The 27012-nt window shown below is 39.5% G+C and overlaps 1 protein-coding gene across 2 annotated transcripts; it reads left to right on the forward strand.

Moving 5' to 3' along the window:
• The first annotated feature begins 1879 nt into the window (after positions 1-1879).
• On the forward strand, positions 1880-27012 carry dram1.L (DNA damage regulated autophagy modulator 1 L homeolog). 2 transcript variants are annotated; one of them, XM_041586273.1, is made up of 7 exons: positions 1880-2334; positions 9882-9949; positions 12659-12801; positions 17075-17252; positions 21521-21579; positions 21942-22034; positions 25707-27012. In XM_041586273.1, the coding sequence occupies exons 1-7, from the start codon at positions 2201-2203 to the stop codon at positions 25749-25751; spliced, it is 720 nt and encodes a 239-aa protein (XP_041442207.1). In that variant the 5' UTR covers positions 1880-2200; the 3' UTR covers positions 25752-27012. The 2 variants fall into 2 exon arrangements, with proteins under 2 accessions (XP_041442207.1, XP_018107806.1); XM_018252317.2 differs by lacking the exon at positions 21521-21579 and adding an exon at positions 18348-18406 and having other exon boundaries at positions 1884-2334; positions 25707-26322.

A 27012-nucleotide genomic window follows, 5' to 3' on the forward strand; every position in this document is an offset into this window, starting at 1 on the left:
AATGCTGATTTAAGGATCACAGTGATAAAATTACATGAAACAAATGACACTATTGGCTGTTAAAGTTACCAGGAGCTGCTTTTTGCCACCCTTGGTAACCTGTGAGTTTTTCAACTCACTATCATTGGGGCTCTTCACCTTTTAAAAATTGAAGCAGCACCTGGACTATTATGTTTACAGGAGCCTTAGGCTAATAATGGCACATGTAGCAGTTTCTCTGCATGTGGATCACCTGTCGCTGCCTGCTGGTTAGAAACTGTCTCTCCCCATTCAGGTCAATGGCAGGCAACATGAATAGTGATAGACAAACTCCTGGCGTGATTTCTCTGCTTGTAGAAATGCCTTAAACTGTCCTTTCCCCCTCCAAAGAGTATGGCAATATTGGCACTTGCAGTTTTTGGCCCTAAAACGCCAGTACATGTATGGGATCCGTTAGCTGGATGGCCGTCTCCCATAGACTCCATTTTATACAAATAAGCCAAATTTTTTAAAAATGATTTCATTTTTCTCTGTAATAATAAAACAGTACCTTGCACATGATCCAAGCTAAGATATAATTAATCCTTATTGGAGGCAAAACCAGTCTATTGGGTTTATTTAATGTTTATATTATTTTCTAGCAGAGTTAAGGTATGAAGATCCATATTACAGAAAGATCCCTTATCTGGAAAACCCCAGGTCCTGAGCATTCTGGTTAACAGGTCCCATACCTGTACCACCAGCAACAATTGTTTTACATCATACTCAAATGGGAGCCTCATGAGTCATAGGTAGTTTTGTAAGTTTCATGACTTGAGTTCAAAAACTTTTTCTGGAAATAGCCTTATGAACTGGCCCCAACACCCCTATAAAAATATTATTTTCAAAAATAGTGCTGAATTAGTAAGGCACAGCCTTAGTGAATGTAATATTAAGATACTTTTTCACTGGGTGATGTTATTAAACCTTTCATCTATGGGTCCTGTCAAGGGATGTGTGGGTAGGGTTGCCACCTGGCTGATATTTTACCAGCCTGGCCAATAAAAATGATGGTTGATCCCAATGTTCTTAATAGGGAAAAATTATAAATATATAGGAAGGCCGGTATTTTTTTCCAGGAAAGGTGGCAACCCTATGTGTGGGTCAGGAGAAGCTCAACCTTCACCCAGTCCTAACCTGCCAAATGTACACATTGTAGGACCCGTGTCATCTGACTTGCACCCAAGAGAACGCCCCTTCTTTTATGTTTATTTGCACCCAAGCCAAACTGGCAATGGTTGGCCAAATTTCAGCCGAACCAGCCCAAGAGATGTAATCACAGATTACTCGCCACTGTACTTCCCCTTTATGCCAGAGCAAACTGCTCTCCAACTGGATAGGTCAGGGTTTCTAAACCATTTTTTCAGGGGACCCAAAATGAATTCTATATTTCAGTTTTGTATATTGGGTTTTACACAGAAAAATGGTGGAAAATAGTCAGACAGGCCCACAGACAATGCTCCTGGGAGTGTGCTGAAAGTGTCCTTCTCGGGAGTGTCAGATTTATCAGAAATATCACTATTGCACAATCACCATGTGTCAGTGAAATGCTATGGCTCAACACTATATCTTCTGAGAACTGCAGGGAAAATCGCCAATTCTATGGGGATTCCCAGCTAACGTGACTTTTTACTGTCTAGAAAATATCTGTGTAAAAGCAACAGGCTCTGTTCTGGGCTTGGACCGCAGCTCACTTGGCTGGGGCTTCTGGGAGTTGTAGTGAGCCACACTGTTATGTGACGCATGATGGAAGTTCCCCAATCGCACCTCTTCCAGTCAGTATGCTACACAAAAAAGGTTCTGCCAAAAGTTCACTTCGCCTCCCTCCCTCCCATTCTCGGGCAGTGCCCAGTCATTCCTGCAGGGGGCGGGAGGAGAGGAGAAGTGAAAGTAACTTATGAGGGACCATGGTTTCCACCTCACAGTCACAGGGCGCTATGAGATGGGACAGAAAGAGGAAGTGAACCGTGATGCTGTACTGTAATCGCTGGGATGAGAAGTGTGAAAGTCGGTGTGTGGCCGGGTGACGTGCAACGCGAGGTTTTCCTCACACCGTGCTGCATCCACTCCACTAGCGCCCCTTTATAAACTGCCGGCGGCAGATCATTTGTGTGAGTGTTTGCGCTGTACCCAAGAAGGGGCTTCTCCTGACAACATAAAGAGCATCGTTAGGGAAGCCCAAATGCATTGCTGGTGCCTGCAAGGGGCGGCATTCCTGCCCTCTATATTAGTCATCTGGTCCTCTGCTGGCTTTCTCTTCTCCTATATCATCTCGGTGCTGATTGGACACGTGCCCCCCTTTGTGCCCTATATAAGGTAAGTGTGAGGGCTCAGTGCCCGGACAGGGATGAGAAAACTTGACTCTCACTTACTCCAGCTCCATGGGACTTATAGTCCAACAAAACCACTTTGTTCAGGTTGAGCCTTCCTTCCTTCTACTGTGTGGTGACTTTACCCACGAAAAGAAAGAGGAAATTGGTTTAAATACATTGTATTCCACACACATTATACAGAGGGTTGACCTGAGGGCATAGTAGCAGCTCTCATGACTGAGTAACAGCAAACTGTACTATAAACCTGTGCTGTCCATACATAGCCAAATATCTACTATTCATTTATAATACACAAAAGCCATGAATATCCTGTAAATTATATCCTTATAAACGGTGAGTTCTGATGTCATCAGTTATAAACGGTGAGTTCTGATGTCATTTCTGTCACATGACTCACTAAAACTTGTGTATTATAATAAATAAAGTACCCCCTGTTGCAAAATATGAGGATATTATAAGTTACCTCGGAGTTCCATGACCTGTTCCGGCCTCGTGTTTTTATATGGTCATGAAACTCCTCGGTAACTTATAATATCCTTATATTTTACAAGAGGGGGTACTTTATTCACTATATAATTATAAAACAAATTGGCACGCAGAGAAGTCTTTGTAGATATTGGGTCTGCTGGGGCCATAAAAATCTATTGGAGGACCACATCTGTCCCGTGGACCTTTTTATTTTCTTTATCTTTTTTATAAGTTACGTCCTTTTTATTCAAGCGATTACAATAGCTTTTTTATTATTATGTTCTCAGGTAATTAAAGGGGAATTTAATATAAGCTTCATCTCACTGAAATAAGACATTAGACCAACAAAAAGCACGAAAGGGAGTCCAATGATAAGCAGAAAGATAATAAAATCATGATACATGAGTTGTACGGATTATTATTCACATAAACAACATGGCTATCATCGGATCCAGCTATTGCCAAGTTACAAATATATACAATCAAAATTGAGTGTCACAGTTATCGGAGGATACCTGTGCAATCTTGACTCAGAATGGTAACCATTATAACAATTGAGTATTAAAATATGTTAGGATGAATGCCTTTTGCTGTCTTTGAGTAAGCTTTATAAGGTAAGTAGAAAAAGAATAAAAGGAATAAAAGATTACATTTAAAAAAAATTAGACAAATAAATCAATAAGGAAAAAGAAGAAGAAAAAGCAGTGCTCAGTTGTTCCTGTATGCCCTATTATACCACCTAAGATGTTTACAGTTGAAATACCATAAAGAATCTGCTTATTAAATAAGAAATTATGTCTGAGAAAAGCTATATAATGCTCCTAGTCCAATTAATGGTGTGAGTGAGACTCGGATTCCATTAGAATGACCCAAGGGGACCAGGTTTTGACAAATAAATCTTGCTTTCCCTGTGTGTGGCTTAACAATTCTTCCATTCTCATAATGGATATAAGACTCTTTCTAAATGCAGTCAATAAAAAATTTGGTGCCGTTTCTGTAATAACCAAGTTACTCTTCACTGTTTTCCTCTCAGCATCAGTCTCTCTTCATGCAGGAGTCAGAGACAAACTCTGATTGAGAATAAGGTCTAATACATCCTTTGGGTGGGGGGGGTTGCATTATGTTCCTAGATAGAAGATGTATTAGAGCCAGGGTCGGACTGGGAGGCATGGGGCCCACCGGGGCTACTGCCCCAGGGCCCCCTCCAGCCGCCACTGCCGCTCCGGAGTGCTGCAGGCGGCTAGTGCGCATGCGCGCGGCGCCGCGTTTGTGCGCATGCGCGCGGCGCCGCGTTTGTGCGCATGCGCAGCCCTTCTATTCTACCGCGACCCCAAACAAAGTGGGGTCGCGCCGCCCCACTAAGTAGCGGATCTGGGCCGGCGGGGCCCACAAGAGCCCGGGGCCCACCGGGGTTTTTCCCGGTGTCCCGCCGGCCCAGTCCGACACTGATTAGAGCTCATTCTTTCAAAATAACCGGCTGTGATGGAAATCCTGTTTCTCTGCATGGAGGGTGTGTGTCCCAGTCAGTTATTTTTTGCCTATTGTTTGTGCTGGAGTTGGTTATTTGAGTGATTTTTAATACGTCTGATAGCAAAATATATTAGACCTACCTGTCAATCAAAGTCATGACTTCTGCATGAACACCGAGAGGTTGCTGAGAGGGAGATAGTGAAGAGTAACTAGATTATTTCAGAAACTGTACAGAATGTTTAATGAATTACATTTATGTAAGTGTCTTATTTCAGTGAGATGATGTTTTTATCACATTTTCATTTAACCCTTGGAAACATGTCAGTCTGCATTACAGATGATTGTTGGGAAGTACATGGCACGTTACTAATGGGGGCAAATTTGGGCTTTTTTCTTCCCCTCCCAAGCTAGTTAAAGGGCACCTGTCACCCTAAAATATTTCCCTCCACCAGTGGTTCGAGCTAAATAGTGCCTGCACTCCGGTTGAGGGAAATAGTAGTTATTTTTTTTCAATTCCCCTCGACAGTGCTAGGCCACCCACATCAGGAGGGATTTTCCGTGTGAGTGTCCATGTTCTGTAGCATGTATGCGTGTAATTAGTATGTGACTTAGGCGCCTCACAAACTTGCACATGAGCGAGTTACTATTGTTACTATTACTATTGTTACTATGTTTTAAATGGTAACTGAGATAATGCGCAAGAAACAGTAAAACAGTTTATATTGGTGGTGCAATAATATAAATCTGTAGAGCTGCTAGGGAAGTCACCAGAACCTGTGATTATCTGCAAGAGCAAAAGTGCATTTTTATTGCACAAGGAAAATTAAGTTTAGTCCCAGTGTGTGTGGCCTAAAACTCGCAGGGACAATTTTTTTTAAAGAAAAGATATAGTTTCCCCCAACCAGAGTGCTCTATTATCCCACCTCTAGTGGGGGAAACTATTTCAGGTGCTCTTTAAAGTCATGGGTGCCAAAGTGTCCAAAATCTCCCTGTGTCCTATTGCCTCTATAGTGTAGTAGGTTGTTTGAGAAATAAAGTGGCATTAATTAGGGATGCACCGAATCCAGGATTTGGTATTCGGCCAGGATTCGGCGCTTTTCAGCAGGATTCGGATTCGGCCAAATCCTTCTGCCTGGCCGAACCGAATCTGAATCGTAATTTGCATACACAAATTAGGGGAGTAGAGGGACCTGCGTGACTTTTTACACAAAACAAGGAAGAACAATTTTTTAACCCTTCCCACCCCTAATTTGCATATGCAAATTTGGATTCCGTTCGGTATTTGGCCGAATCTTTCGCGAAGGATTTGGGGGTTCGACCGAATCCAAAATAGTGGATTTGGTGCATCCCTAGCATTAATATTACTGTACAGACCGAGGTCTTGGTGCCATGGAAAGGAATAGGATCATATTGCGGTGTATAAGAAGATGCATAAGCTGCTATCATTTACACAGGTAGGAAAAATTGCATACAGATGCTGTGACCTTATAAACTACAGGGTACTGCTAATATCCTAAAAACAGTCCTAATATAAAGTACTTAGTACTGCTAATATCCTTATAACAGCCCTAATATCTCTATTATAAAAATGAAATGAATATAACAAACACAAAGTCTTTGAATAGCTTTTAAAACATATACTTTATGTAAGCAGTGTTAATTGATATTGCCCGTTATGAATTATAATTACTGGTGTCATTTGTGTTACATGAATCATTGAAACCTATATGTTATAAGAAATAATGCAAGCGCCTTATTTCATGCACACAGAGTTGTGACATTTAGAAAGGTGGACATTGTCAGATAATGGGCTTTATATTCATTAGTTGTAGCAGCAGTGGTAGGAGGACAGGGGTGTGTCCACAAGGCCAGTGTGATATTACCCTTAGAATCCAAAAAAAAAAAGATCATATTTATGTACAATATAAAACATATCCGCATATGTACCAGAGCAGTGATCTCCAGGCACCACCCTTGTTAGCGCATCAAGAATTTAAATGCAGTTAAAATGTTGCAGACAGTAACCTTGAGATGTTACAGTAAAATAGTTGTTTACATTGGTGGCGCAATAGTATAAATCTGTAGAGCTGCAAGGGAAGTCGCCAGAACTCGTGATTGTCTGCAAGATCAAAAGTGCTCATTTTTATTGCACAAGGAAAATTAAGCTCATTGGTAACTGAAGGAGAAGAATTGGTAAAATAAATGGAGGGGGTGCCAATCAGTCATTCTAGGTGCTTATGTGCTTCTCCAGGCTTTTCTTCAAAAAATGTAGCTGCCTATCTGTTTTTTCAGTAAACATCAGGACATTGACAAGGTCATGTGCCTTACCAATAGGGCAGTGATGTGTTCACATACTTTTGAACATGAAGTATTGATTATGTATTGAAAGCAAGATTTGGGATTTGGCGTTTTTCAACAGGATTTGTTACATGAACAAGGAAATTGCAATTTATTTCCATACACTGTGCATGCAGTTCAGAGATACTGGAATTCAGTGGCATGACTACTGGGGGTGCAATCACACCTGGGCCTGCCCTCCCGTCCCTAGGGGCCCACTGGAGCTGCGATAAGCCTTAATGTAATATTGTTGCTCTGATCCAGTATGATGCTCTGATTCAATGGGCTGTTCTAATTTAATGTGCTGCTCTGATTCAGGTTAGCAATGCTAAGTATTAGCCTAGATCTCCATATGCAGCCCTGTAGTGCACCCTATACAGCTGTACTCCTTCACCCAGTTGTGCACCATATACAGCTGTACTACTGCACCCAGCTGTGCACCATATACAACTGTACTCCTCCACCTCATCTGTAAACTTTGAGAAACGGTGTTTAAACTTCCAGCACCTGCTGTCTAACAAGAGACCCTTGGGCCCTGAAGTTGCTACAAGTTTCTTAAAGGGTTGGTTCAGCTTATTGGGCATTGTAGGGGCCCTCAGATGGGTATCAAAGTCCTCAAAATTTGGCCAGATGGCTGAGTTAAAAATCCCGTTGGATCAAGGACAGCATCAAATTGTTGATGCGGTCCCCGATCCGACTGCCTGTACGCTCAATGTTGTGATCTGATTCTTGGGCCCAAGATCATATTAGCCGATATCCCCCACCTCAAGGTGGCCTCCACCCGTTTGGCAAGGTCACCAAATGAGTGGATCTCTATGTATGGCCACCTTTAGATTTGACATGGGCACTGGAAACATTTCACATGAATGGACTGCCAAACGTAGCAGGATTACAGGAGTGGTGGGATGCTGAGTTTTTATTTAGTTAATGCAAATAATGATTCTAGAGCCCTACATAGCTGCTAGAAGTATAAAACCAACCAGAGGCATGCCCCAATGATGTACAGTATGTCCTCTGCACCAGGGCTGGACTGAGAATTAAAATAGGCCCTGGCATTTCAGGTACACAGAGGCCCAAATCAGCCCACACAGAGGCCCAAACAGCCCACACCAGCCCACTAAATACTGACTTTATATGGGACCTTATAGCAGCCCCTCTGGCATTTGCCAGAACCCACAGATTGCCAGTCTGGGCCTGCTCTGCACAACAAATTGTACACTGAAAACACAGTCTTATTATAACAGTAAACTGAACTTTCCTTATAGGCTGGCATGATGAAGGAGCAGATGGTTGTGGATTTAGTGGTGATGGAAAGGTTGGATTGTGCTAGGTCTGTAAACGATCGAATAAGGTCACTGAAAGTGAGTGTGATGGAATAAAATGAATGCATTTGGGTCTAGAATAAATAAAGCAATCAAAATGATATTGTTCAGGTTTGAATAAGGCTAGGGCTGCATCAGCTAACTGATGAACCAGCATGGATCTTTCTATTGGATCTACGTAGCTCCAGTTGGGTACAGCGCCAGGTGCAGACAAGGGAAGCAATCCCCCATGACATCAACGCATGGATCATAGTTAAGTAATGTAATAACCTCAGTTATGTAATAAAAGGTTTGCTCCATTTCATGTCACCTATAGCAAGTAACATTTACTGAGAGGAGCAAACAAGCGCGTTCCTGTTACATTCAGGGCTGATCTATCATGGCACCATTTTACCTCCTGGCATGATAAATAAACATAGATTATATTTGGCATATTATTTATTTCCATTATTTACCATTTCCTTGAGAACTGAGAACTTGTCAAGTTTTACTGTTCAGATTTAAAGGGATACTGTCATGTGAATCAGTTAATAGTGCTGCTCCAGCAGAATTCTGCACTGAAATCCATTTATACAAACATATTTTTTTATATTCAATTTTGAAATCTGACATGGGGCTAGACATATTGTCAATTTCCCAGCTGCCCCAAGTCATGTGACTTGTGCTCTGATAAACTTCAATCACTCTTTACTGCTGTACTGCAAGTTGCAGTGATATCACCCCCCTCCCTTTTCCCCCAGCAGCCAAACAAAAGAACAATGGGAAGGTAACCAGATAGCAGCTCCCTAACACAAGATAATAGCTGCCTGGTAGATCTAAAAACAGCACTCAATAGTAAAAACCCATGTCTCACTGAGACACATTCAGTAACATTGAGAAGGAAAAACAGCTGCCTGACAGAAAGCATTTCTCTCCTAAAGTGCAGGCACAAGTCACATGACTAGGGGCAGCTGGGAAATTGACAAAATGTCTAGCCCCATGTCAGATTTCAAAATTCCTCTTTTGAGGAATGGATTTCAGTGCAGAATTCTGCTGGAGTAGCACTATTAACTGATGTGTTTTAAAAAAAAAAAAACATGTTTTCCGATGACAGGATCCCTTTAAGAGGAAAGCAGTGTGGAAATAAATCTGTGGTGAGGAGATAAGACTGTGGTTCAGTTATCAGTGAGATAAAACAGCACTCGGGAAAGAATGCAGAAGCTTTTCGTGCATTTTCATTTGGAAATGTACCAGTCAATGTTTATGAGCCCATAACAGTATAATTTGAAGAAAAAACAAATATAGTGCCTTATCGTTTTTTGTTTCAGCTCTGTACTACTTTACGGAATAGTGATTTACAAGTCTATGAACTTATAGAATGAGTTTAAGCAACAACTTGTTCTACTAATAGGGGTTGTTGCTTATAGTAAAAAAAAGTATAATTCTAAGCTATTTTCCAGTATGAATCTATTATAACATTTAATTGGTTTTAAAGTTAAAAAGAAACGGCATTTGCCTGACCCATGCTGTCCTCTGTACTTCTGATTCTGACTGTTGAAATAATGTAGCAGGTATGTGAGTGGGTTAGCAATCTCTCTGGTACTGCTGAATTAGAATTAGATTTACTGATAATACTGCTATTATGGGCCAGATTCAATTCAGTGAAAAAAAGTTATCTCCTGGTTTATCATGTGAAAAGTCATGGACGAGATTCAATTCGAGGAGAATTGACTTTTCTACAAATTCAGTTCCAGTTTTTTCCCCAATAGAGTGATAAAAGTTTTTCTGAATTAAATTGCATCTCAAATTGAATCTTGTCCAGGAGTTTTCACGTGATAAACCTTTTTCTCACTGAATTGAACCTAGCCCATTAGCTAATATTATATTTTGTCAAATCTGAAGTGCAACTGCAATGCCTCTGCTTAAATAAATGATGTTTTTCTTTACCTTTTAGTGACACAGGTACTTCGCCTCCTGAAAGTGGAGTTTTTGGTTTTATGATCAGTGTGTCTGCCATGTTGGGTAAGTTGAGATACATTGGAAATGAAAAGTTCAGATCTATGCTACTGAATATGTTAACAAGTGTAACTGGCCTTTTATAATCCTCTCCTGTCTTTTCTATACATTTAATGAGCCCAGACCCTGTCAGACTTGTTATTATAGACCAGAGATTGATAATCTATGGATCAGGACCCATAAATTGGTCCCCATGCTGGGTACTTATAATGACGATGGGAAGTTTCTTAATAGGTATTACGATAATTTACATGGCTGGTTCTAAAGCAATATTTGGGTGGAAAAGTTTATTCGTGGACTTTTAAGTTTGAGGAAAAAAAGTTAATAACCTTGTTTTACAGTATACATTTTACTTTACTCATAGTGTGGCACAGTCTTCAAGGAGAGTTATGCTGTCCTGTGACAGGACATTAGTGCCTATATGTTTAGTATATTATAGAATGGCAAGTTCTAAGGAACTTTTTAATTGGTCTTCATTATTTATTTTGTATAGTTTTTTTTTAAATTATTTGCCTGTTTCTTGTGACTCTTTCCATCTTTCAAAACAAAAGCTCTGTAAAGATACAAAGCTATTGCAATTGCTACTTTTTATTACTCCTCTTTCTACCTTTTTATTTACCTCCTCTCCTGTTCATATTACAGTCCCTTATTCAAATCAGTGTATGGTTGCTAGGGTTATTTGGACCGTAGCAAGTAGATTGCTGAAATTACAAACTGAAGAGCTGCTGAATAAAAAGCTAAATAACTCAAAAACAACAAATAGTAAAAACCAATGGCAAACTGTTTCAGAATATCACTCTTTATCACACTTAAATTTAATTTAAAGCTGAACAACCCATTTAACCCCAGCATCTAAGGGCTAACAATCTATCATGGCACAAGGCTACTTGTGAGCAGAGGATGCCACAGTGAATGGAGGGGCCTGCCACTCACAGCACATGTAATGATAAACAAGGCAGGCAGGTGGTGATCTGCCCAATAAGGGGAGGCAGAGTGTATTATTAAATAAACATAGCAATACGTGGGTCTAGGTTAAAAGGACAGTAACACAAAAAAATGAAAGGGTATTAAAGTAATGAAAATATAATGTACTGATTGCGCTGCACTGGTGCAACTGGTGTGTTTGCTTCAGAAACTCTACAATAGTTTATATAAACAAGCTGATGTGTAGCCATGGGGGCAGCCATTCAAGGCTGAAAAAGGAGAAAAGACACAGGATACTCAACAGATAACAGATAAGCTTTGTAATATAAAATGGGATTCTTGTGCTTGAATGGCTGCCCCCATGGCTACAAAGCAGCTTGTTTATATAAACTATTGTAGAGTTTCTGTAGCAAACACACCAGTTTTACCAGTACAGGACACTAGTATACAACTAAAAAATGTAAAGAAAATGCAATAATGTGTGATATGTAACTGCAAGTTGAACTACTCTGTACTGGATCAGACTTGTAAGGCCATTCGAGGTATGTGCAAACAGTGAGGGGAGGTAGGTATAAGTAAGAGGAAAGTGGGGTACATTTTGGTGATTGTTCAGTATGAGCAGCACCTGGTGTTTTGGGTCTCCAGTGGGTACTATATCAGTAGCCGTTCAGCATCACTGTTCCAGTCAGACTCTGGTGCTGAGGATTTTTGGAGCATGCTGATCACTTTTCTCATTACTAAAGTGGATGATGATTGCCCAGCATGGAACAATGGTGGAAGAATTAAGTAACATGAAATAAATATGAGAATTTGGCCTTCCACCATGTCATAGTTTGGCCAAAGGTGCTTTTTTATTGCAGCTATATCCCTGAAACAAATATTCTTTATGGAAAATGCTCTCCCTTTACAATGTTCCTGTCTGAAGCCTGGGCAAAAACTCATGCTGTGCTAATTCCTTTATTACCTGTTGTTGCTTGATGCTCAGCAAGCTGCCTGCTGGTATTGATATGTGCTATGGGAAACTGGTCAGTACAAATCCAGATCTAGTCCAACAATTTCCAGACTAACACAATCATCCATAGGAAGCATTCCTATGGATTTTCATGTCCACTCACAACTTACACATGCCAGTGCAAGCATTGGCCAACTGATTTACCAACTAGTTCAGAGGCACACATGGGTAGTTACGAGGATAGTGTGGTTGGAATTGGCCAACATTATCTGACCCAGTATGATCAGCTTGCTGCTGGGTAACTATTATGCTTTGCTGTATGTTGAAGAATGCTGGAAGTTCTAGTAAAACAACACGAGGTTAGGAAATAAGGAGCCCTCTGTTTTTGCATACGAAATAAAATGAAATGCTAAGCAGTGTTCCAATATACATTCAGTTTTCAGTAGTTTTACATTCATTTTTTAAATAGAATTTCAAAAGAAAGAGGTATTTGCCTATGCTCTCTGCACTGCTGGTTCTGACTACTAAAACAACGAAGCAGAAGCAACTGATTAAAAGACCTGGAGGAGAACTGACTTCTACTATACTGTTTCAAGAGTCAGACTTAGAGAAAAAGGGGATAAACAAATGCTACTTTAAATAGCAATGTAACTGGAAATATTTTTATGTTTTATTTTTATGTTTATTGGGTGCTTAGATTTACATTTTATCTCATTGTGCAAAGACAGTTCTTCAGTGCAGGAACCCTTTAAGACAATTCAATACTTTATTCATGCCCTGTAAATTGCTAGATTTCATTTGCGTAAAATGTTTTCTTTTCTTTTTTATGCTTGCAACAGGGGCAGCCACAATGTATACCAGATATATGATATTAGAGAGGCAAAACCTTTCCATTGATTTTCTGCCTATTTACTTCAATAAGATTTCATTAGCCATTGGATTGTTTGGCTGCATCGGCATGGGGATTGTGGCTACTTTTCAGGTATGTTTCATTAGAGACAATATATATATATATAATACACAAAAGCCATGAATATCCTGTAAATTATATCCTTATAAACGGTGAGTTCTGATGTCATCAGTTATAAACGGTGAGTTCTGATGTCATTTCTGTCACATGACTCATTGAAATTTGTGTATTATAATTAATAAAGTACCCCCAGTTGCAAAATATGAGGATATTATAAATTACCTCGGAGTTCCATGACCTGTATAAAAACACTCGGCCTTCGGCCTCGTGTTTTTATATGGTCATGAAACTCCTCGGTAACTTATAATATCCTTATATTTTACAAGAGGGGGTACTTTATTCACTATATATATCTATATATATATAAATATATATATATATATATAGCAACCAAAAAACCGCACTCACAGGGCTTGATTCGTGCAAACAAAAGTGGTTTTTATTCCGACGTTTTGGCTCTAACACTCGAGCCTTCTTCAGTTCACTTCCTGAAGAAGGCTCGAGTGTTAGAGCCGAAACGTCGGAATAAAAACCACTTTTGTTTGCACAAATCAAGCCCTGTGAGTGCGTTTTTTTGGTTGCTATCTGTATTATTATATAACCAGCACCCAGGCAGATGACTGTTTTTCATGTGAGTGCTCCAGTTTGCTTCTTATATATATATATATATATATATATATATATATATATATATATATATATATATATATATATATATAGATATATATAGTGTTTTATTGTAACATCGCTGTGCATCCAACGTTTTGGCCCACATTAGGCCCTTTATCAAGGCTGTATATATATATATGTATATGCTGGTCCACTTTGAAGGATATATATATATATATATATATATATATATATATATATATATATATATAATTTTTTTTTTTACCAGGTGAAATACCCTATCCTCTGACATGTCTTGATTGGAAGCCATTTGAACTTAATTAATTCTTTGAATTCATTTTTGTAGAGGGGGTTGCATAGCACATCCATAAGAATCAGAACTTTCACCCTGTACAGAGCAGATCGATCTTCAAGGTGTACATAGGAGAGACAATGTGGTGTCAAAATAAAATTTTAGATAATGTTTTATAATATATTCTGAAGACATTTAGGGCAAATTTATGAATGCTTGAGTTACAATGTATCTGTGATTCACATGAATTGTGGCAAAACCTTGTTCATGTTCTTACTGTGGGTGGATTTCACCATCTAAAATCTAAAAATATTCTAAAAACAATTTCCATTGGAGAAAGTCATAACTTAAAATGTACGAAATGTTCCCCTGTGCAGCCTAGTTACTGTTGCTGATACTGATAATATGCAGCTGATTGATCAAAATTACACACTGTTCATTTGGTAGCTGCAACTGTGCATTTTGGCATCTATGTTAGTAAATAAGCCACCATTTTTTCTCCCTTCATGGGGAAGGGAATTTTCTGATGCTCATGTGACCGTCTCTACACGCATAATAAGTGCAATAGTCTCACATGACTACAGTGATAGTCATGCTTAGCTAAGGTTGAGAATACAAAACCATTGAAAATGTGACACAAAATTACACAACACTGTTAAATGTACAGTACTATCCGTGGAGCAGAGGTTCCCAGTCTCTGGGACGGCAAATTCATTAGCTCAGGGGCCCAGCCTGGAAGTGACATTGTGTGAGGCTCAGCCTCAGGTTGAATTCTCACTTGCTCTCCTAGATATTTCTGCAAGGCATGGGTAGGCATTTATTTGCTCTCCTAGATATTTCTGCAAGGCATGGGCAGGCATTTATTTGCTCTCCTAGATATTTCTGCAAGGCCAGCCTGAAGGTCCTTAGGGTGAGGTATGGCCAGGTATTTATTCGCTCTCCTAGATATTCATGACTCTGCAGCCAGGTTTGCTGTTGTTACTTTTCATACATAATTTATATTTATACAAGCGCTCAAACCAAATGTTTGACCAAAAAAGTGACCCTGGAACCAACACTGCCTAAAAGATACTGCTATAATGAATAAATACCTGCCCATATAATGAATCAGCATCATACCAGTAAAGCAAAGCAGTTTCCTTTTGCGTAATCTCCGTTGGTTCTGCTTTTATTTTCTAAGAAATTCCTGACTTTTCCTGATTTCTACTCATGCTCCATTTCTCATACTGTGGCTGGAAGCTAAAGATATCTGTTCTTCTCATAATATTTAGTCATATTTGCTTTGTTGGCTGGCCATATATACTGTTTCTGCTTCCCCTTTTTAACTCCACTATATTAAAAAAGGGGAAGTAAAAAAAAAAAACTGTCATGAAATTACCCACACTAAGGGGCAGATTCACTAACTTCGAGTGAAGGATTCGAATAAAAAAAAAAAATTCGAATTTCGAAGTATTTTTTGGGTACTTCGACCATCGAATTGGTTAAATTCGTTCGAATTCGATCGAATTCGAACGATTCGAAGTATAAATCGTTCGACTATTCGACCATTCGATAGTCTAAGTACTTTCCCTTTAAAAAAAACTTCGACCCCCTAGTTCGGCAGCTAAAAGCTACCGAACTCAATGTTAGCCTATGGGGAAGGTCCCCATAGGCTTGCCTGTGATTTTTTGATCGAAGGATTTTCCTTCGATCGTTGGATTAAAATCCTTCGATCGTTCGATCGCAGGATTTGCGCAAAATCGTTCGACTTCGATATTCGAAGTCGAACGATTTTAGTTCACAGTCGAATATCGAGGGTTAATTAACCCTCGATATTCGACTATTGATGAATCAGCCCCTTATTCTATCTATTCAGACTGTATCTATCTATCTAATGGACGCTACTCCACAAATTCACTAAAATGCAGATTTTACTGAACATTACCTCTTTCGCCAGAGTTGCCTTCGCCACCTCAGACCAGACAAAGTGCATTAAAGTAGCTAGATCTTCCTCAATCTTCTGTCGCTTACATTATATTCTGTGAGCCAAATATGCATCAAAGTCCAAAAAACACTGGCGTCTTTTCCTTTTTTTCGGGTAACCAGTTTTCCCCATACATTTGCTAACATTTGGAACATTAATTTTACAGTGGCCACATGTGTAGGGAATTAGAATAACTTTATTGTCTTTATTTCGGTTCCTGGAAATGTGTTTTTAAAAGTGTGATTTGTAAGTATATGCAAGATCCCTAGCGAAGTTTTGCTAGGCAGAAATGAATGGTAGCGCATCTTCACTATCAAATATACCCCATGGCTTCTACATTGTGAATGGCCACAAGCTAGAGGCTTATGTTCCCCCTACTTCTGCACCTTGTAAAGAAAGATCCATTATCCAGAAAACCACAGGTCCCGGACATTCTGGATAACAGGTCCCATAACTTCACGTAGAAAAAGGAAATTACTTTCTGGATAACGGGTTTACAGATAACAGATCACACACATGTATAAAGCTTTGATCACAGCGTGCATAAAATTTCCCACATTAGGCACAGCAGTGAGTGGATTACATACAGGAGCAGCCTTACTAACATTCCAATGATTATTTCTACGGGAATAAGTTCAAATCTAATTCTATTTATAAAGTCACAATCAGAATGAAATATTTCTGTGCTCTCCGAGGTGACTTTGTGCAATGCATGGAAAAAATGTTTGATGACAAACATGAAATGTGCCGAGAGAATTTACATTTTCATGTTGAAGTTGTCGAAAAAGGGCAACGTTTACATGAAAAATAATTTTTCCTTGTAGAAATGATATGCATAATACCAGCAAATGTAGGAAAAAGAGATATTTATGTAAAGTAAATGTGCCCCATAAAGTATGAATTAGCTGTACTCTATGAGGCACATTTACTTAGGGTCGAATAGCGAGGGTTAATTAACCCTCGATATTCAACCGTCGAAGTAAAATCCTTCGACATTTCCTTCATTCGTACGATCGAAGGAAAATCGTCCGATCGAACGATTAAATCCTTCAAATCAAACGATTTGAAGGATTTTAATTCATCGATCGAACGATTTCCCTTTGATCAAAAAACCTAGGAATGCCTATGGGGACCTTAGATGCTCGGTAGGTTTTAGTTGGCGAAGTAGGGGGTCGAAGTTTTTTTTAAAGAGACAGTACTTCGACTATCGAATGGTCGAACGATTTTTAGTTTGAATCGTTCGATTCGAAGTCGTAGCCGAAGGTCGAAGTAGCCAATTCAATGGTCGAAGTAGCCAAAAAAAAACATTCGAAAGTATTTTTTATTCTATTCATTCACTCGAGCTAAGTAAATGTGCCCCTTAGTGTACAAAAAGTCTGATCGTGTGTTTTACTTTCCAGGAAATGGCTGTCCCTGCCGTGCATGATGCTGGAGCACTTATAACATTCATCTGCGGAGTCATGTACATTTTATTACAGTCTTATATCTCTTACAAGTCCTGCCCTACTTGGAACACAAGGGCCACATGTCATATAAGAATGACCGTTTCTCTGATAGCATTTATTGCTGTGGTACCCAGTATCCTTTTCAGCTTTGATGTAAAATAACGTTTCTAAATCTAATTTTACCTGTTTTTTTGTATGTTAATATTTTATTTAAATTAAAAAGTCACATCGGGTGTAAATATTTTACAGTAGTGTAAGTTGCAATTTGTGACTGGACTTGATCAATCATGAATATATATATCTCATACTCAACTGCAGTCAGAATATAAAAATGGGTTGGTCTAGCATTTAATACGTTAAATATAAGTAACAAGTAATGTTAAAATAAAATGGCCGACTTCAATTATTCTTCATTATTTATGTTTGAATTATTTGCCTTTTTCTTATTCTTTCCAGCTTTTAAATGAGGGTCACTGTATATAGACATCTATAAACATCTATAAACAAATACTCTGTAAGGCTACACATGAATTGTTATTGCTACTTTTTACTACTCATCGTTCTATTCAGGCCTCTCCTTTTCATATTCCAGAATCATCAAATCAGAGCATGGTTGCTAAGGTAATTTGGACACTAGCAACCAGATTAATGAAATTGCAAACTGGAGAGCTGCTGAATAAAAAGGCGAAATAACTCAAAAACCACAAATAATAAAAAATGAAAACCAATGGCAAATAATCTCAGAATATCACTCTCTACATGATACTAAAAGTTAACTGAAGGGTGAACAAGCCCTTTAACCGACACCCCACATATGTCTACTACTCTTGCACTTACATTAGCACACAACCCACAGTAAACTTGCAATTCTTTCTAGCTTTATGTATTTGTATGTGTGTCTGTTCTCCATGTGTATTTTACATTTTCTCATTTCTGCTTCCTCATTCTTCATTATTTGCTTCTCTCTACCACTTTCCCCATCCCTTCTACATATCTTGTGACCTTGCCTGCTAAAAGGTCTCACCCCAGGCATTTACCCACATCCCATTATTTGGGTCTACTCTCCATTCTACCCACATTTGCTCTATATTCTTTACATCCCTCTCTGTATATAAGAGCCTACATTTCTCCTTCTTGTCCCATCTGTTTGAATTTCTCCAACTGCTTCAAAAAACTCACATGTGCTGTTTCATTGCATTGTTGTGTTCCTTTACACATATATTCTCAGTGATTGTCTGCTCCATTCTCACTGGCACAACCAAACTTTACTGGAAACCAAGCGATGAGGTATGTTGAGTATTAGCCAATGCTGCAGAAAAATGCTCCCATTCCTTAAGTAGTTTGTTTTTTGCTCCACTTAAAACATAGTTCTTAAAGGTGACTGCAACTGCAGTGAAAGCTGAGATCCTCAAATGAGCACGATTTTGTCTGATTTGGCACCCCAAGACCTGGACCAGATTCAGCCAATTTATTTATTTGGCCGCTGACTGTTTTTTTTTTTAAAACATATTGGTTGGGCAGACTGTCAGCAAGTTTTCATACATAGGCTAATAACCTGCAGACTTGGACTGAAGGTCACAGTCAGTAAATTTTATCGACCCACCTTAAAGGGGTGGTTCACATTTATCAGAAAGGTCTATATAAATACACCAGTGAACCCTCACAGTAATGCTACTCTGAGTCCTCTGTCAAAAGAAACACAGCATTTCTTTCCTTCTATTGTGTACACATGGACTTCTGTATCATCTTGAGCATGCTCAGTTTGCTCCTTTCTCCCCCTCCCTGCTGTTATCTGAGCCCAGAGCTGAGTGAGCAGGGAGAGACTCAGGCAGAAAGTGATGTCACACCAAGCTATTATGGCAGCTGCTATCCTAAACAAACAGAAAGAGCTTCTAGACCTGTATACTCAGGTATGGTAAAGCATTCTGTAGAATAAATATAGCGTTATAGCTTGCACTATTGTGGTTTATCTATGACAAAAAAAACTGTTTCAGTAGCTTTCATTTTCCTTTAAGTTAAATGTTAGTATGTTATAGAATTATCAATTCTAAGCAACTTTTCAATTGGTTTTCATTAGTTATTTTTTAGTTTTTGAACTATTTGCTGTCTTCTTCTGACTCTTTCCAGCTTTCAAATGGGGGTCACTTAGCCAATCTAAAATCAAATGCTCTGTAAGACTACACATTTATTGGTATTGCTACTTTTTATTACTCATCTTTCTATTCAGGTTCTCTCCTATTCATTTTCCAGTCTCTTATTGATATCAACACGTTTGCTAGAGTAGTTTGCATCTGCATTCTTCCCCCCTCAAAATATTTTGAACTTTGCTATTGTATATCCCTAATGAATTTCCTACCCTCAACTTTGCAAATCGTCCTTTCCATTTCCCCGCCTGGGCTGCCCTATATTATCATTAAAGGAACAGTAACATCAAAAAATGAAAGTGTTTTAAAGTAATAAAATTATAATGCAGTGTTGCCCTGCACTGGTAAAACTGGTGTGTTTGTTCGGAAACATTACTATTGTTAGTATAAATAAGCTGCTGTGTAACAATGGGGGCAGTTATTCAAAGGAGAAAAGGCTCCAGTTACACAGCAGATAAGCTCTGTAGAACATAATGGTGTTATCTGTTATCCACTATTTAACCTGTGCCATATAGCCTTTTTTCAATTTCCACCATTGCTACACAGCAGCTTGTTTATATGAACTATAGTAGTGTTTCTGAATCAAATACATCAGTTTTACCAGTGCAGGACAACAGTACATGATATTTTCATTACTTTAAAACACTTCCATCTTTTGGTGTTACTGTTCCTTTATGTACAATGTGTAGTCATTTCATTTGCATGCAACGTTGTAGTGAATATTTCCTGTGGAAAGACGTCAGTACATAATTGTAAAAGCACATTTACTTATCTGCCAGTGAACAAAGGATCTGTGTCACTGCTATCAAAATTAATTAATTACAAAAACTGCCAGAAGGAAACAACCTAACCTCCTCCAGGCAAATAGCAGAAGAGGAGTAAAGCTATTTGTGGCAAGCAGGAAGACAGAAGAATCAGTGTCAAATTTGTAACATCCAAGCCATAATGAGAATAAGCTCCTTGTTGGTGCCGTTGCCTTAAAAAAATAATAATAGGAGAACTAAACCCTAAAAATTAATAGGGCTAAAAATGCCATGTTTTATATACTAAACCTTTTGCACCAGCCTAAAGTTTCAGCTTGTCAATAGCAGCAATGATCCAGGATTTCAAACTTGTCACAGGGGGTCACCATCTTGGAAAGTGTCTGTGACACCCACATGATCAGTGGGCTCTGAGCAGCTGTTGAGAAGCTAAGCTTAGGGGTTATCACAAATTATCAAGCAGAAAATGAGGTTGGTCTGTAATATAAGCTGATGCTACAGGTCTGATTATTAAATTCAGATACTAGTTGCACTGGTTTCTGTGCTGCCATGTAGTAATTATCTGTGTTAATTACTAATCAGCCTTATATTGTGACATTTCTATTCAATGGTTACTGTATATTGTGAGTGGGTCCCTAAGCTCAGTAAGTGACAGCAGCACAGAGCATGTGCAGTGAATCAGCAGAAAAGAAGATGGGGAGCTACTGGGGCATCTTTGGAGACACAGATCTTTACTGCTAAAGGGCTGTGGTTGCCTTGGGTTTGTACAGAAGCCCAAAATATAATGTACAACGTTTCTACCTACTACTTTGATTTAACTTTCCTGTAAAAAGGGGGCTCCCTCGTCAGAGCAATGACTAGAGGTTGTGCTAAACATGCTTTTTGCCTATACTGTAAATCACATAAAACCATTTTTTATTTCTTGAGGTAAACAGGGCAACAAAAGGAAACCGAAGTTACTCCATGTTCTGTTCTTGCCAGGTATATAATTAGTCATTACCAGGGCACAGATTATCTACCTGCATAATGGATCTCTGCTTATCTCTAAGCCAAAATAGTCACAGGAGAAGGGAAGACGTGAAGGGAGAAGTTATTATAGCAAGTTAAACTAGTAAGATAGTAAATGAAATGAAAATAATGCTCAGTTACTGCTTTATGGTAAGAATAAGTGAGAAATATGCTTTAATTAAAAGAATAGTCATAAGTTTTATTTATTTGGCTTATGTTAAAAAAAAATATTTTTATGTTTTAAAGTTTTTTTAAATACAATTGGTAAGTTACTGCCTTTCTTGAAACAATTTTTTCCTGCTGCGAACAACCCAACCATGTTGTGATTTAGGCTTTCTCATTTGCTTACTAATGCTGGAACCTGCTTGTTACAACAGGTGATGTCAGCAGCTTTAGTTTATAGATGTGATGTGTATCGACCTGTTTTCACATATTTCAGGCTAAAAAAACTATTGATTTGTCTGATTCCTTTACTCATACATTTCCAGTGAGTGTTTTTTCCATATTAAGTGGGAGAAAAAGGCTTGATTGGAAACCAAGTGATGAGGTATGTCGGAGTGCTACTGACCAGGGGGATGGAATGTACCAATACACACCCCAGCACAAAAGCTCAAACCAATATTATTCACTAGCTTGGCACATACAGTATATTCCATGTGCACTATCCTCCCTGCTCAGCAGATTACAGGAGAGTATTTCAGATGAAACACATTCATTGATATTTCTATGCTTGCCTGGCATACCTGTGCCCTATAAGCTATAAAACTGAAACCAAATACATGCGGAGATGCACAATGGGGGGGAATAATGAACTCTTTAGTAGCAGAATGTCCAATTAAGCATAAATAACTGGTGGGTACTAGGAGGATTAGTGGCAAATCAAGATTTAGAAGTTTTCTTTTATTGCAGGGATATCCCTATCACCTAACAAGTGCAATCTGTGAATGGACTGTGGCATTTGGATTTAATATGTATTTCCTTACATTCATCAGAGACTTTCAGGTTAGTATCCATTTATCTTTTTTATTATTATTTGTATTAAAAGTATATTCCATATATACTTATATATATAAGTATATATGGAATTGTGCATGACTATGTTTGTAGTGGGAACCTTTAGGGCTCTTAAAGACGAGCGCTTGAAGCTGCGCTCACCTGCGTTCCATTTTTATGCATTCAGCCGCAGGGGAGCGCAGGAGTAGACGCATTCAGTTTTTTTCAATGGGGCCGTACTCACACAGGTGCATGTAGGCGCCGCCCGCAGGTTGAGACGCAACAGATTGTATGAAAACCATGGGAGTAGTCTGTGTTATTGACTGTACAGTTGATAGGCCACGTCTCCAGTGAGGACAAGACGTTTGGACACAATAGGAGCACTAAGGTTAAAGAAGAACTAAACTCTAAAAATGAATAGGGCTTAAAACGCCATGTTTTATATACTGAACTTATTGCACCAGCCTAAAGTTTCAGCTTCTCAATAGCAGCAATGATCCAGGAAAGTGATTGCGACACTCATATGCTCAGTGGGCTCCGAGCAATGTAGTTAAAGGACCAGTAACATCAAATTTTTTTTTTCAAAAATTCGTTAGTACATAACGAAAAAATAACACCAACACAAATTAAAATTTAAAATAGCAAAGCCTTTATTAAGAAATAACTTACAGAAACTCCACTTCCTGTCCTCTTCAGAAACGGCGAAAGGCGACCATCCTTCCTGCAGCGCTCAATTTGTCCTCCCTGGCTAGCTCCAATATTCTACTGACAGCGTGTGAAGTGAGGTAAAGAGAGTTGAAGCTGCGGATCAAGACCCTGCGGGACCGACCCTCCCGGTTGCACACAGTTGATCCCAGTATGGGACGACGAATGGGACGACAGTAGCTCCACTGCGGCCGAGGAACCAGCTGGTCCGACGTGTGGCAGTTACTCGGGCGGTTACCATGACTACGAAGGCTCCGGCAGCAGCAGATTCCGCTTATACACCCGCTCCGACCTGCCGCCCAGCCCTTACTCCACTTCCGCCTCCATCGCCTCCTCACAAGCCCAACCGCTTCTCGCCCTTCGTGAAGAGCGGCGGGGAGGCTTTCGTGGGGGAGGCGGCGGGGTTCGTGCGTGACGGGGACAAGCTGTGTCTGGTGCAGGGGCCGGACGGGCCTGAGTGGCAGGAGAATCCCTACCCGTTCCGCTGTAGCATAGACGAGCCCACGAAGCAGACCAAGTTCAAGGGCATAAAGAGTTACATCTCGTACCGACTCCTCCCCAGTCACACGGGGCTGCAGGTTCACCGCCGCTACAAAAACACTTCGACTGGCTCTACGCGCATCTCCTCTTCAAGTTCCCAGTCGTGTCACAGCAGAAAGGTCTTCATGTGTTGGTCCCGCAGGGTCTTGATCCGCAGCTTCAACTCTCTTCACCTCACTTCACACGCTGTCAGTAGAATATTGGAGCTAGCCAGGGAGGACAAATCGAGCGCTGCAGGAAGGATGGTCGCCTTTTCTGAAGAGGACAGGAAGTGGAGTTTCTGTAAGTTATTTCTTAATAAAGGCTTTGCTATTTTAAATTTTAATTTGTGTTGGTGTTATTTTTTCGTTATGTACTAACGAATTTTTGAAAAAATAAATTTGATGTTACTGGTCCTTTAAGGGGTTATCCAGCAGAAAATAAGGTTGGCCTGTAATATAAATTGATGCTACAGGGCTGATTATTAAATTCTGATGCTAGTTGCACTTGTTTCTGCGCTGCCATGTAGTCATTATCTGTATTAATTACTAATCAGCTTTATAATGTGACAGTTGTGTACTGTATATTGTGAGTCGTTCCCTAAGCTCAGTAAGTGACAGCAGAACAGAGCATATGCAGTGAATCTGCAGACAAGAAGATGGGGAGCTACTGTGGCATCTTTGGAGACACAGGTCTTTACTGCTAAAGGGCTGTGGTTGACTTGGGCTGGTACAGAAGCACAAAACATAATCTACAACATTTCTAGTTTAACTGTCCTTGTCCTTTAAAGGAGAAGGAAAGATATCATTGAGGGGATGTAAAATATTACCCCCCCCAGTAATTATAATCACTTACCTGAGTCTGTGGGCCAGTGCTCTAGTTAGGAGAAAACTTCACTGGCCTGGGTACTTTTGTAGGTGGCACTCCTAGCCTAATTCCCCTGGGTCAGTGCAGTTTTCAGTGACCAGGAGCACCAACCGAGGGACAGGTAAGTGATTAGAATCACCTAATACTTTGGCACCCCCCTCAGTTATTATACCTTCCCTTCTCCTTTAAGCTCCTTATTACCTTCTTTAGTGTTTCAGTTGTGTTTGTAGACCCCACTAGAAGAAGTTAGAAATGACCTGTCACACATAAAGAATCTCTTGTGTCCTGTGAACCTGGGTCATACACTGTATTGTCTATAACACAGACTACTCCCTAGGTTATAATTACCCTTCCTTCTCCTGTATAGCCTCTCTGCTAGAAACATACTGGGGCACAAGAGACCAGCTATTGCTGTGATTAATACTTGATTTATTTATAAGCAGCAAATAGAATTGCAAACCACACATTTCTGATGTGTGCAGACCTTGCAGTACCAAGTGGCACATTTATCAAGGGTCGAATTTCGAAGTTAAAAAACGTCGAAATTCGACCATCGAATTGGCCAAATTCGATAGTCGAACTTTACTTTTTGAATTTCTTGGGCCGTTTTCAGTCTAATTTAAATCAAATGATTCGACCGATTTAATCGATCAAGCGATTTTCAAAAAAATACTTTGACTTTTTAAAACTTAACCAAATTTTGGCTATAGGTTCTAGGAGGTCCCCATAGGCTAACATAGCAATTCGGCAGGTTTAAGGTGGCGAAGTGTTGAAGTTTTTTAAAGAGACAGTACTTCGATTTTCGAATGGTCGAATATTCAAAGTATTTTCAATTTGAATCAAGTCGAATTTGGTCTATTTGATGGTCGAAGTACCCAAAAATTACTTTGAAATTCGAAGTTTTTGAATTCGAAAATTCACTTTGACCCTTAGTAAATGGGCCCCCAAAAGTAGAGGTAGAATAAGGGCAAAATTATTATCATCTGCAATTTTTTTCCCATAGTTTGCATAAATCTTATAAAAAAAAAAACCTACAATCTTAAATATTTAAAAGCTGAGTTTTCCCAACTCGAACCTTTGGGATTTAGCAATTTGAAAATATCTGTAAAAATTTGAATGAAAAGATTCAGCAACTAAAACCTGGCGCACTTTTATAGCAGTCAGTGGGGGTCAGTTATAAACACTAATCAAATTTGCACCTAGGCAGTAACCCATGGCAACCAATCAGATGTTTGCTTTCACTGTTCAACCTGCAGCTGGCTGAAAAAAGCTAATCACTGATTGGTTGCTATGAGTTACTGCCCAGGTGCAAGTTTGCCCAATGTTTATAAACGAGGCCTAGTTTTATTTTTTAAATCAAGTTTTGAGCTGATAAAATGTAATTTTGTGAAATTGAATGGAACAATGTGATTTTCATGGCGATCAAGATTCTCCAATCATAAGTATTTTAGAAATATGATAGCAATGGAGAAAACATTGAGTTTAATCTCACAAATATTGAGAAATCAGCTTCTCAGGATAAAGTCAATGCTAATTACGCACCAATAACATGCTTCTGGATAATTCTTACGTTTATTTTTTTGACTGCAGGGTGTAAGTATACAGATTTCAACAGAAATACATGAAGACTTTTGACAACAGGCTGGATATAGGGAAGATTTTTCTGAAGATTTTATCAAGCCAGGAGGACAATGTGATCATTTCTGTATTTCAAGGCTAAAAGGACATGAATGCAACACCTTAGGGATATTTCAAACCACTAACTCAATGTACCAAGTACTTTAACTGTCTCAACATTCATTGCAGGTTATAGGGGTCATTTATATTTTCTGTGAGCAGAAGTACAAGAGTACTTGGCCCCTTTGCTCATTCAGGCAGCATTTCATACAGATACAAGATCCAACTGAAGGTTCACAGCATCAGGGCTACAGGCCAGACCTTAATACCTGCCATGGGGTAAAAGGGAAGATTAAGGGCCATTGCAGGCCTGCAGCCTCTCCCACTCCCTAAATTGTGCCGACATTTCACTGCCCGCATACCATTCTTGAATAGAGCGCTGCTGAACCCCAGACAGTATCTATCCAATTGCATAGCTGCGGGTCTCTGTTCTCAGAATGGCACAAAGAAAAATGCTGGCAGGGTGAACCCTTGCTTTAAGTTTATTGCAGCATGCAACGTTTTGGGCTAAACCCTTTTATCAAGCATGGTTGATAAAGGGGTTCACCCTGAAATGTTGCATGCTGCAATAAACTTAAAGCAAGGGTTCACCCTGCCAGCATTACCTTGTGTTAGAGTCCTGCGCGGAACCATTTTCTAAGACCCGGACCCGTAACCCGCGACCTGAACCGCAACCCACATATTTAGCCACTTTGATCCGCTACCCGACCCGGACCCACAACTGCCTTATCCGCAACCCGCCGAACACAATCAAACCGGAAATTACATCATAAAAAGTGGGCGGGACAGAAACATGTTTCGTAAAATTTTAAAAGGAGTAAAATATAGACAATATTACATAAGATAAGGCATTTAGATGAGACCCGCGACCCGCGGGTCTCATCCCACACCTGAAAATCCTCCCCTCATTCCGCATGGTTCCCGCTTATTTGCAGGTACCCAACCCACTGCAGGACTCTAAATTGTGTGCCAGTGATTTTCTTTGTGCCATATTGGAAGTGAGGTGGCCGATACCTCCATCACTGTGCACCAGGGAGTAGTTTTCTGGGAAGGCCAGGGTGTCCGAGTGCATCCAAAAACTTTTCCTCTGTTCTCAGAAGCCATTTTTGCACTTTGCACACCATCTTTAAATGTCCCTTTACGTCTATAAAATACTAAATTGTAGAACATAAAACCAAAAAAAAAAAAATATGGTAGATATGTTATAAAATAACAATGA

Source organism: Xenopus laevis, chromosome 3L (assembly GCF_017654675.1).
Source record: "Xenopus laevis strain J_2021 chromosome 3L, Xenopus_laevis_v10.1, whole genome shotgun sequence".
NCBI lineage: Eukaryota > Metazoa > Chordata > Amphibia > Anura > Pipidae > Xenopus > Xenopus laevis.